Source organism: Carlito syrichta, unplaced genomic scaffold (genome assembly GCF_000164805.1).
Source record: "Carlito syrichta isolate Samal-C Ts95f unplaced genomic scaffold, Tarsius_syrichta-2.0.1 Scaffold130390, whole genome shotgun sequence".
Lineage (NCBI taxonomy): Eukaryota > Metazoa > Chordata > Mammalia > Primates > Tarsiidae > Carlito > Carlito syrichta.
Window position 1 is genome coordinate 149,176 of NW_007074486.1, and position 13,043 is coordinate 162,218.

A 13,043-nucleotide genomic window follows, 5' to 3' on the forward strand; every position below is an offset into this window, starting at 1 on the left:
TTGAGCCCAGGAGTTTTGAGACCAGCCTAGGCAACATAGTGAGACCTCACCTCTACAAAAAAAATTAGCCAGTTGTGGTGGATGTGCCTGTAGTCCCAGCTACTTGGGAGGCTGAGTGGGAAGGATCACCTGAGTCCTGGCGGTTGAGGCTGCAGTGAGCCATGATCGTGTCACTGCACTCCAGTCTGGGTGACAAAGTGAGATCCCAACTCAAAAAAAAAGTGGAAGTAGGAGAGAATGGATAAGGAAGCTTGGCCAAAGGTGTAAGCAGCCTGAGAGAAGAACCAGGTAGATGAATGGAAGTATTAGAAAATTCTGTCAATTAAAATGGTATTCGTCATGGGACTCTGCTTCAGGTTGTGTCAGACTGAATTGTATTACACCAACTTTTTGACCGAGAACAATTAGAATGCTGAATTTAACAACCAGACAAACTGCTTCAAGACATTGTAGAGCTGCCAAGACAGCCAGAGTGCAAGGGTCCAAGATGCTAAAGAGAAGAGAAGCACAAGCCTGACATTCTGAGCTGCTTTTTCCTTTGAGGCATTTGTCCATGTGTAAGCAACACAGGGCTGGAAGGCCAAGAAGCCAATCCAAATGAAACAGCTACAAAACTCAGAAGCGGAGCGACGTTTTCAGCAGTCTAACAGGTTTGGGAGACAAATATTAGCATTCAAGGTTATGAAGCCATGAACTTGAGGAGCTAAGTTGCTGGAGGAAAGGAAAATGCACTGAAGTAAGAGAGACACTGGATGCTGTTTTTCCTTCAGGTGTTTGCTGCTTCGGAAGCTGTGACTGAGAGGCTGAGAAGCTTAATACTTTCAGGGATTGGCAGTAGAGCGATACTCTGGGGGGCGGGGGACACAACATCAACAAGGGTACCTGATTTCAAACCAGACAAAGTGAGGACCAAAGGGAGGCCCAAATTTTACCTGTATCATAACCACTTGTATACCTAATCCTGAATTGTACCCCACATCTTTACAATAAAATAATTTTAAAATCTGAAAAAAGAATTCTTCCATGTTTCATCATACTAGAGAGAAAAAAATTGGAGCTCAGGTCTACCACAGAGAAAGGACTTAGTAAATATCTAGACTTTTAGTTTGGACCCCTCAAAGGCTTGCTTACTAGGAGTCAACTGGAAATGACCCAGTTCTCACAAACTGAAACCCAGCTTTGAATTAGCTCAACCCCAGACTAGATAAACACAATTTACCTCCACATTAGCTGTCTGCTGAAAGCAAAAGTGAATTCTCTATGAAGGATGATAATATCTTTCTGAGTCGCAGATTATCCTAGTTTTCATACACAGTGTCTAGCATTCAATAAAAATTGCCATGCATACCAGTACTAAAAGGTAACCAACTGTCCCAGTTTCCTCAGAACTAAGGAATTTCCTGAGATGCAGGAACTGAAGTGCTAAAACCAGGAGAGTCCTGGGTAAACCTATTGGTTGGTCATCCTAACTCTAGGATCCAGAAATAAGTGGCCAAAAACAGAGGGAGAAAAACAACACAATCTGGATCACAGGTGATTCACATATTGACATTGCAAGACATAAGCTTTAAAATAACTGTGACTAATATGGTCAAGAAAATATATGACAAGATAAAAAAATTTCTCCAGAGAACTAGAATCTATAATAAAGACTCAAATAAAAATTACAGTCTAAAAAGTAATTAAAATAAAGAATTGCACAAATTAAGTCAACATAAGACCAGACATGGCTGAAGGGAGGATTGGTAAACTAGAAGATGAGTCAATAGAAAATATCTAGAATGGTGCACAGAGAAAAAGGTAAATGGAAAATAAAAGGTATAAGAAATATATAGGACATAATGAAAAAGTATAATATATGTTTAGAGCCCCACATAGAGAAAAAATGGGGAAGAATGTTTATTTGAAGAGATAATGGCTAAGACATTTTTAAGACTAAAAGACTAAATTAAAGAGCCAATACACCACAAATTCAAGGAAAAAAATTTTAAGAAGTAAAACTACACAGAGGCACATCATAATAAAATGACTGAAAATCAAAGACAAAGAGAAAAACTTAAAGGCAGAAAAGAAAAGAATCTATTACCTTTGATGGAGGAATCAATAAGATATAACCAGCTTACTCTCCATTAGAAATCACAGAAGCCTGAAGATCTGATTAATCTAAATGGAGTCATGAAAAGAAGGGGAATGGAGACAGTGACACAAAGTAGAAGGAAAAAATAGACCACAAATGGATAATAGAAAACAAGTAGATAAGAAAGTAGATTTAAACCAAAACACATCAAAATTACAGCAAAACAGAGTAGACTGCACACTATAAGAAAAGACAGTGAGTGGTCTCAAAAATGTCTGACTCTATGGTACTCAGATGACACAGCTTAAATACCAATGTACCAAAAGCGGAGGACTTTTGGGGGGTGAGGGACTAGGAAGCCAGACCAGGGTAAGTTGTGAGTGGGAGGGGAAGACATGGGAATGCCAAGGGCTGAAAACTCAGAAAAACTTAGGTGAGGAGGGGAAGAGAAAATGGCAGTGGAAAGGGAATGGAAGGCTGAGGAAGGGTGCTTTGTGTTTTAAAGGAGGATTTGAATGTGCTTAAGGCCAATGGGAAGGACCTGAGTGAGGAGAGGCTGAATTGAGAGAGAGAAGGAGTAAGTCGTAGAATAAGGTGCAGGGTAGGCACGGAGGGTAGGATGCCAAGTGTTGCTGGGGGAGTCAGCAGCTTCTCCTGTGGGTAGGGAAGGGAGTGGGATTGGGTACGAATACAGTTAGGTTGACTTTGGGGAGGTGGGAGCGGCTAAAAAAATTTTTTTGGCATCAGAAGAATTCGAAAATTCCAACCTGATTCATTTCTTCTGTTGTTGTTGAGTCAAAGTCTTACTCTGTCACCCAGACTGGAGGGCAGTGGTGTGATCACAGCTCACCGCAGCCTCGACCTCCTGGACTCAGGTGATCCTTCTGCCTCAGCCATCAGAGTAGCTGGTACTACAGGCGCATACCACCATACCTGGCTAGTTTCTTGTAGAGATGAGGTCTCATATGTTGCCTAGGCTATTCTTGAACTCCTGGGCTCAAGCAAACCTCTCGCCTTGGCCTCCCCAAATGCTAGGATTATAGGCATGAGCCACCACGTCTGGCCTTCTTTCCTTTTCTTTCTTTGTAGAGTAGTAAGGGAGATTGATTTGTTGAGAGTGAGGAGGAGGAGTGGGTGTGAGAAGATTGGAGAAAGTGTGAAATGGTTGTTGTGGAGAGTAGAAGATAGGGTTAGCCAGACAAACACATCAGGGATGCTGGGCAGTGCTGAGTACACCTGGCACTGGTGACATGACAGGGCAGACCTGATGCCCGGGATGGGAGTGCATGTGTACTAGCATCAGGGCTGCCCATCGTGTGCCCTGCATCTTGGGTGCATGGCTACTGGGGTGCAGATGGGAAGAAGGCATACATCTGGGCTCACCTGGGTTGGCACCCAAAATTCTAAAACACCCGGGAAGCACTGTAATTACTCATCCTTCATTTTACACGTAGATAAACAGGGCAAGGCAGGTTTGGACACACCCAAAATTACAGCACAAATCAGAATAGAGCTGATGGTGGACTCCTGGGCTCCTAAATCTTTGGGCTGTCTGCTGTGTCTGCTTAGCAGGGAGGAGGAAGGACACATCCTCCTTTCAGATAATGAAAGGAGAACGAAGAGTGTTCTTTGGTCAAACACATTCCTTCTGAGATAACTTATGGCTCCACTACTGCCACCGTGGCAGGGTGCCCGCTTCTGCTTTCCTTTGAGCCAGAACGGAGACTTTGAGCAGGTACAAACTTTAAGCAGCAAATGGAGTCAACCAAAGGTTCTGACCCAGAAGAGCAACTCATCCTGACATGTTTTGGTTGTGTGTGTGGGAGCTTGTTTTGTTTTGTTGTTAAGTCAAGTTCTCGTTTTGTCACCCAGGCTGGAGTGCAGTGGCACGATCATGGCTCACCCCTGAGACTACAGGTGTGTGTCACCACATCCTGCTAATTTTTTTTTTTTTTGTAGAGACAAGGTCATGTTATGTTGCCCGGGCTGGTCTTGAACCCCTGGGCTCAAGTAATCTTCCCACCTTGGCCTCCCAAAGTGCTGAGATTGGCTTTTACTTGACTTTTATTAAAGCCGTTGGGTCTGTCCAGGTTGGAAAGAAAAAGTCTGGACAAAAGCAAAGGAGAACTCCCCAAGGCAGGTAGGGAGCATTCTTGCCAGTGACTTTCTGTAAAGATGACATATGTAACTCCTGTTGCTATAAGCAAAGCCCCAAGCCCTCTGATTTTACAAAGGCAGAAGAGTAGCAGTACCGAAACCATGGCCGTGTTAAAAAATAATAAATCCTGGTAATCAAGAACACACAGAACATTTCTGCAAAATGGCAAAGATGGTGGACAATGGAGCTGGACAACCTTTAAATGTCTAGCCCTGACACTTAGAGGCTGTGTGGCCTTGAACAATTTTCTTAATCTCTGTAGCCTCCGTTTTTTCACCTGTAAAATGGGGATCTATTTCATAAGGTCATGATGGGGCTGAATTCATTAATGCATAAATAAAGATTTGGAACTGTGCCTATGCATGGTAAGCTTAGTTTACCAACATTTTGAAAATGCCACAAAATGCCGCTGCCCTTTGTGAGCTCAGCAAGTCATTTCCGTAGATTTTCCTTTCTTTCTTTTGTTCTTTTTTGCTCTGAAATGTATAATATATAAACCAGTACATATACTGCATAGGTATAATCAAACATAATTTAAAAATTAACATCCATGTGTCCACTGCTCAGCTTAAGGAAAAATAACATCATCAGGACCTTGGAAGCACCCTGAGACCCACCCACCCCACCCCACTCATCAAATCCCCTCTCATTTCTGTCCCTGAGATAATGCTGTTTCAAAATTGTCTGCCAAATCCCTCTTCTGGGACTACACCCAGAGGAACATAAATCACTTTGCCAAAAAGGCACCTGCACACACATGTTATTGGCAGCACTATTCACAATAGCAAAAGCATGGAACCAACCCAGATGCCCATCAAAAGTGGACAGGATAAAGAAAATGTGGTACATATACACAATGAAATATTACACAGCCATAGGAAGAATAAAATCATGACCTTCGCAGCAACATGGATGCTGCTAGAGACCATCATACTAAGTGAACTATCTCAGAAACAAAGGACTAAATACTGCATGTTCTCACTCATAAGTGGGCCTTGATTACTGGTCACATGTGCACAAGGGTGGGATTGGCAGATGCTGGACACAGCCAGGGGAAGAAAGGAGGGAAGAGGAAGGGAGGAAACACCCTGGGTATCTGGTCCACTATCAGGCAGAGAGAGAGTCAGCTAGAAGCCCAAACTTCCACCTGCATGCAGTCTACTTATGTAGTCAATCCCCACTTGTACCCCACAGCTGCTCTAAAATTAAAATTAAGCCAAAACAAAACAACTGTCCACTAATCATCCTTGTTTTTCTTGGTGGTTCGATTATATATGTGTATATCCTCCTAACAACATACTGGCTAGTTTTGCCCGGTTTTAGAATCTATACAATGAGAATCATAATGCATGCTTATTCCCCGTCACTTACTTTCTCTTGACATTTTGGTTGTTGCCAATTTTTTGAAATTAAAACAATAATTAAAAAGGCTGACCTCGACATCTATGGATGCACATTTTGGGCGACATTTATGACTATTTTTAAAGACTATTTTCTGTAGCTGAAGCTGCTGAATTCAAGAGAATGTGTATTCTATAAAGGCTTTTGATGTTGATTGCTAATTGCCCTCCAGAAAAGTTATAGCAGTTTCCATTTGCCGTCTGCTCTTCTCCACCCTGGCCAGCACGGAGCTCTATGATTTTAAAATTTACTTAATGGACTGTCTGAGCCCGCGGGTTCGAGACCAGCCTGGGCAACTTGGCGAGACCTCGTTGCTACAATAAAATTTAAAATAGCCAGGTGTGATAGCACACGTCTATAATTCCGGCCACTCGGAAGGCTGAGGTGGAAGGATGGCCAGAGTCCAGCAGGTCGACACTGGGGTGGCTTTGAGCGTGCGTGCCACTGCACTTCGGCGTGGGCGAAGGAGTGAGACTCCAACTCAAAAAAAAATTTTTACTGTCATTCCTAAGTAGCAGCTTGCTTTAATTGTGCACCGATTTGGCTACTTGGGAAGTTGAACGTTTCCTCCTTATTGTCTGTTTGTATTTCTACTTAATAAGTGGAAATATAATAAACTTTTTCTAGCCCCAATTCCTAATTTCTCAGAGAATGTAAATATCTCTCAGAAGGGTAAGTACCATCTCTTACAAGAAGCTATAACCTGGTTATTTGTTTTGTGGGCGTCTGATTTCCTCAAACACTGCTTTGGTCTAAAGGGAACAGGTTACAATAAAATACACCATAATCCAACTGCATGATTATAAATGTTAAGGGCACAAAACAGAGAAAACTTTTGGAAAAAGGATGAGAACATAGAGCCCTACTGAATTTGCACTAGGATTTATAGGAGCCATTCCTACTAATAGAGACTAAGATAGATTTACTCACCCCACTGCTCCTTACCCCAGCACCCTGCTTCCCTAACCCTTAAAAGTTTTCTAGGTGTGGATCAGCCCCCAGCAAAGGACTCAGAACCAGATGGCATGGGCCAGGAAGACCACTCAGCTTAAGAATTCAATGCGGCCGGGCTTGCTGGCTCAGCCTGTAATCCCAGCACTTTGTGAGGCCGAGACAAGTGGATTGTCTGAGCCCATGGGGTCGAGACCAGCTGGGCAACTTGATGAGACCTTCCCTCTACAATAAAATAAAAAATAGCCGTGCGTGGCTGCGTGCGTCTGAAATTCTAGCTACTCAGAAGGCTGAGGCAGAAGGATCGCCTGAGCCCAGCAGGTTGACGCTGGGGTGTCCGCGAGTGTGCCACTGCACTCTACCCTAGGTGAAGGAGTGAGACCCCAACTCAGAAAAAAAAAAGAATTCAACGCACTCTGTGGGACAGCACAAAAAGTCTGAGTGTTGACTCCCAGGGCCCCTGGTTTGAATCGGAGTTCCATAGTCACCATAGGACCTTGACAAATCACTTAATCTCCATGGATCTCAGGTTCCTCATTTGTGAAATGAGGTCACAGCATCTTCCATAACAAGACAATCAGAGAATGACTAACATGTGAAGCACCTACCACAGGCTTTCAATAGATGACAGCTACAAGAAGGATTAATCCAACTACTCAACTAATATTTACTGAGGTCATTGACATGTTAGACAAGTTCAAGGAACTTGGGAATCACAGTCTAGTAGGGAGGTGGGGTAGACAATATACAACAGATGAGCACAAACATATAGCATGCCGAGAGTGCTAAGAATATAAATACACACTGAGCAGGTAAGAAAAACAGCGCAGGAGGCAAAGACTTGAAGGAAGGAAGTACATGGCTTGCTGGTGTCCAAAGAGGGAACAAGGCAGAAATGTCCAGAACCAGGATGTGTCCAGGGCCTCCAGGATCAGTGTACAGCCAAGTGATTGAGTGGAGTGAGCCAGGGGAGGGTGATGGCTGATGAGGTCGGGGGGCGGGGGACAGGTCGTGCAGGACCCCACAGGCCACCACAGCAGATCCAAACCTGCATACTGGGCTATGTATTAGTTTCTGGGGCTATAAAAACTTGACTCTGGCCATCGGAGGAGCTTAGAGTCCAATCTAGAGGGCACTGGGAAGTCAGACAAACCGCCTTACTGGCTCTCTATGGAGGTTCAGCCTCATCCCCGTGGTCAGCTTTGCACAGGCTCAAGTTGGCAGGAGTCCTTGGCATTCTTCCATCACCGGGGGTAGAGACAATGTGATCTTAGGGAGAGGCGGGGTGAGTGAACCCACCACAGGGTTCAACCCGAGGAGAGGTTTTGGAGTTGCCTTGCCTCACGGAAGTGTTGGCTCAGGCCAGTTTATCTTTCTGAACTATTCTCAAATGCAAGCCCTACCTTGGCGTGCAGAAAGCGCCAGACCACCCTCCAGCACAAGCTCTCTCAAACATTCCGGCAGGACGACTGCAGGCTTCTCACAGCTTTGGTTTCTCAAATGAAAAGGGCATGTGAGAAGCAGAGGGTCAGGACCTGAATGTTTGTGTGCCCCCAAATCCATATGTTGAAATCTTCACCTTCAAGAGAGTGCTATTAGGAGGTAGGAACTCTGGAAAGTGATTAGATCACGAGGGCAGAGCCCTCATGAATGGGATTAGTGCCCTCATAAAATAGGCACGAAGGACCTCCCTTGCCTCTTCCACCAGGTGGGGACGTGGTGAGAAGGAGCCACCTACAAGTCAGGAAATGGGTCCTTACCAGATTCTGCTGGTGCTTTGAGCCTGGACGTCCAGCTTCCAGAACGGTGAGAAATACATCACGGTTGTTTATAGCCACTCAATCAATGCTAGTTTGTTATAGCAGCCCAAACAGACAGGGTCTCAGCAGTCAGACACTTGGTTCTGATACCACTGGCTGTGTGACCCAGGACAGGAGACCACACTCAGCAAGAAGTCAGAGACTTCCATGAGAGGATGGTGTGAACAGCATTTGTGTCTGAGAGTCAAATCCTGGCTTTTTTTTTTTTTTTAGTTGGAGTCTCACTCCGTCACCCAGACTGGAGTGTAGTGGCACCCTCCCGGACACCACAGCCTCGACCTGCTGGGCTCTGGTGATCCTTCCGCCTCAGCCTTCCAAGTAGCTGGAATTACAGGTGTGCGCTACCACACCCGGCTAATTTTTGATTTATCGTAGAGATGAGGTCTTGCCAAGTTGCCCAGGTGGGTCTCGAACCTGCAGGCTCAGGCAGTCCACTCACCTCAGCCTCCCAAAGTGCTAGGATTACAGGCTGAGCCACTGAGCCCGGCCAAATCCTGGCTCTTAACCAGTGTCAGTTCTCAGATCTGTTTGAGAGCTGGATAAAAACATGAACTTTCTGGATGAATACATGAACCTTCTTCCCAGGAAAGGACACAGAGGCATATGCACGGAACATTTTGGATTCCATTCCAGAGATCCCTCGGAATAGAGCCCTTGCCCCAGGTACTAATTCACGCACAACACTAGTGTCCAGAACAATGCTGGCCAACAGAAATGTTAGCCAACTATGTAATCTAAGATTCCCTAGAAGCCACATTAAAAATTTATTATATTAATCCAATATATCCAAAATACTATCATATCAACATGGATCAATATAAAAATTAATTAGATTTGTTTATACTAAAGACTTCAAACTTCAGTGTATATTTTATACTCACAGCATATCTCAGTTTGGACTAGCCATATCGTACTCAGTAGTGATGTGAGACTAATGACTACTGTACTGGATAGCACAGCCCTAAACTGTTCAAGAATCCCTAAAAAGTTTGAGGTTTGAAGTTGTCAGGGCTCAACTGTTGCTTCTCAAACTTGACTCTGCACATGAATTGCCTGCACTTTGTGGAGTTACATATTTTGGGTCAGTAGGTCTGTGGGAGGGTCCAAGATTCAACATTTCTGATAAGCTCCCAGGCGGTGACAATTTACTGAGTCCCATGCTTTAAGGAGTAAGGGTGCAGCACAGAGGTTTTGATGGGGACAGGACCCCCGACATGAGCCAGTGAAGGGGTCTGTTGAGAGCTACTAACATGTAGTCAACTGAACCAAGGATGCAAGTTGTCCTGCAATGCATGGTCCATTTGTTTTTGCCACAATTCTTGAGTGTTCCACTGGACATGCATGCAGAGAAGGAGAGGAATGTAAAATTATCTGAGCCAAACATCATTTTATATAAGAACAACCACCCAAAGTCACAGGTTGGCTAAAGGACTTGCTCCAGCTCACTCTTCACTAAAAAAGCTGGAACATGAGCCAAAATGTCAGTTTCTAGAAGCTGAGTTCTTTTTTTTCTGAGTCAGAGTCTCACTCTGTTGCCCAGGCTGGAGTGCAGTGCCACACTCTTGGCCACCACAGCCTCAACCTCCTGGGCTCAGGAGACCCTTTACTTCAGCTTTCCAAGTAGCACAACTACCATGTGCTATCACATCCAGCTATTCATTTTTTATTTATTGTAGAGACAAGGTCTCACCATGTTGCCCAGACTGGTCTCAAACCCATGGGCTCAGGCAATCCTCTCGCCTCCGCCTCCCAAAGTGCTGGGATTCTAGGGGTTAGCCACCGCGCCTGGCCAAAGGCTGAGTTCTTAGCACTGCATTGAGCCACGGAATTCCTGCAATCATTTCATTCTCAAAGCTATCTAGGGAAATCAAGAGAACTCTAATGCCCGTTTCTCTGATAAGGACTCTGAAGTTTAGAGAGTTTTGGGGATTGTCTAAGGTCATATAATAAGTGAAAGAATCGTAACTGTTGATATGATTTGAATGTTTATGTCCCCTCCCAAAGTCATGTGTTGAAACTTAATTGCCAATGTGACAGTATTAAGGGTGGGGGGAGCCTTTAGGAGGTGATAAAATCATGAGGGTAGAGCCTTGGGAATGGGATTAAGGACTTTATAAAAGTGGCTTCCCACAGCATTTGGCCCTCTTGCCCTTCCTTCTTTTCTGCCATGTGAGGACACTTAGATGGAGCAATCTATAAGAGATAGGACTTCCCCAGATACCAGTCCTGCCAGGGCTTTGATCTTGGATTCCCCAGCCTCCAGAACCATGATTAATAAATTTCTATTGTTCACAAATTATCCGGTCTGTGGAATGTTGTTATAGCAGCACAAATGGACTAAGGCAACTGTTAACTGAGGCCTCCTGCATCTACTATCTGACAAAAAAACAATTCTAGGCACTCTAGCATTCAAATAATTTTTTTTAGTAAATGAATGAATAAAAGTGCCTGCTTCTACATAGTGAACACATTTAAAACATCACAAAGCAATCCTGAAAAAGAAGAACCAAACTGGATGACTTGCATGATCCAACTTCAAGACTTACTACAAAGCAACAGTCCTCAAGACAAGTGGGTCATGGCGTAAGGAGAGACAAAGAGATCAGTGATCAGTGGAACAGAATAGAGAGTCCGGAAGAAGATCCACATTTATATGGTCATTTGATTTTCAACAAAGATGCCAAAGTAACTCGGAAAAATGATAGTATTTTTTTTAATAAATAGTACTGGATTAACTAAATATCCATATAGAAAAAAAAATGAGCCTCAATACCTCCTTCTGCCATTCACACACACATTAAAAAATTAATAATGGGCCAGGTTCAGTGGCTCAGCCTGTAATCCCAGCACTTTGGGAGACCGAGGCAAATGGACTACCTAAGCCTGCGGGTTCAAGACCAGACCGGACAACTTGGCGAGACCTCATCACCACAATAAATAAATAAATAAATAAATAAATAAATAAATAGCTGGGCATGGTAGCACACGCCTATAGTTCTGGCTACTTGGAAGGCTGAGGCAGAAGAACTGCTTGAGCCCAGCAGGTTGACGCTGGGGTGGCTGTGAGTGTGCCACTGCACTCCAGCCTGGGCAACAGAGTGAGACTCCAACTCAAAAAAAAAAAAAAAAAAAAATTAATAATGACCTGGAGCACAGACCTAAGTATAAAAGCTAAATTTTCACATAGGAAAATATCTTCGTGACTTGTCTTTGGACAAGACAGAAATAATCATAAGAAAAAATTTTGATAAATTAGACTTTATCAAAAGTAAAAACACCAAAAAAATCAAAAGAAACCATCATCTTGTATGTATGTATGTATGAAAATGCTCACAATAAGATGTTGTAAAAAAAAAAAAACAACAACCCTATCCCAGCACTTTGGGAGGCCAAGGTGAGAAGATTGCTTGAGCCCAGGAGTTCAAGATCAGCCTAGGAAACATAGTAAGACCTCATCTCTACCAAAAAATCAAAAAATTACCTGTAGTAGTACATGCCTGTAGAACCAGCTACTTGGAAGGCTGCCGAGGAAGGATCGCCTGGCCCAGAAGTTTAAGGTCGCAGTGAGCCGTGATCGTGTCACTGCTCTCCAGCTTAAGTGACAGAGTGAGACCCTGACTCACAAAAAACAAAAAGAAAGAAAAGAAAACCTGCCCTCAAAGTATAGCAAGGTTTTCCAAGCTGTCAATATAAGTAAAATAGTAATTCCAGGCTCTATTGTCACATTCCAGCTTATCCAACAAGACAACAGCCCATTCCCACTCTTGCCTTCCAACATCATCGAAACCACACATCACATTTCACATATTGGGGTGAGACTCACATGTCTCGCGCCTTCTGAGAATAATGCACTGGGTGTTGGACTGGATGAGTGAGTCTCTTGCTTCAAAGCAGGGTTGGTAGAACGTTTGGGCTCCTCTTGATTGAGAGGTTTCAGAATATCTGGTGCACTCACCTTCTAGAGAAAAATAAACAAAATTAATTTTATAATCTGCATCCCAGGTCAGTTTTGTTCAGGTGTAGTGACTTCAGCAAGCACACCTGCATCTACAACTAAACGTTTCCAACATGCAAACTTCCGGTTGCTGAGGAGGCATACACACTTGTGTTTGTATGAATGTATACATGCATACCCACAGTGTTGAAGGTAGATGTCACCCAGCTTTGGGATATCCATGAACAGTGATGGGTGGGTTCCTTATGGATCAGGAAAAAATCTTAAAGATGTCCACGTTTTGGCCTTAATAATGATCCTGGCATTTAGTTGCATGAAATATAACATTCAGCTTGCTAAGTAGAGTTTTATCTCTAACATGCTCACGCAGAAAGAAAAAAATCAAAATACCTCTCTACATTTTATAAAAATACTTGCTAATAGTTGACACCTCTATAATGTATGCAGTTGTGTTTCCAATATGGCAGTCGCCAGCCACATGTGGCGTTTAAATTTAAATAAACTGAAATCAAATAAAATCAATCGGCTCAGTTCCTCAGTTGCACTGGACACATTTCAAGAGCTCAGCAGCCATGAGCAGCAATGGCTATTGCTTGGGCAGCTCAGGTAAAGAGCATTGCCATCACTGCAGAAAGTTCTACTGGACAGAGCAATAAATACACTGTGCAAGTTTGGAAAACC

General features: G+C 43.6%; 1 protein-coding gene across 2 annotated transcripts in view; it reads right to left on the reverse strand.

Moving 5' to 3' along the window:
- SYTL3 (synaptotagmin like 3) overlaps positions 1-13,043 on the reverse strand; it is a 91,019-nt gene that overhangs the window by 19,380 nt on the left and 58,596 nt on the right. For both annotated transcript variants that reach the window (XM_008048973.1, XM_008048972.1), the window contains one exon: positions 12,231-12,365. In XM_008048973.1, coding sequence (XP_008047164.1) covers positions 12,231-12,365 — 135 coding nt within the window. The remainder of the gene's footprint in view (positions 1-12,230; positions 12,366-13,043) is intronic.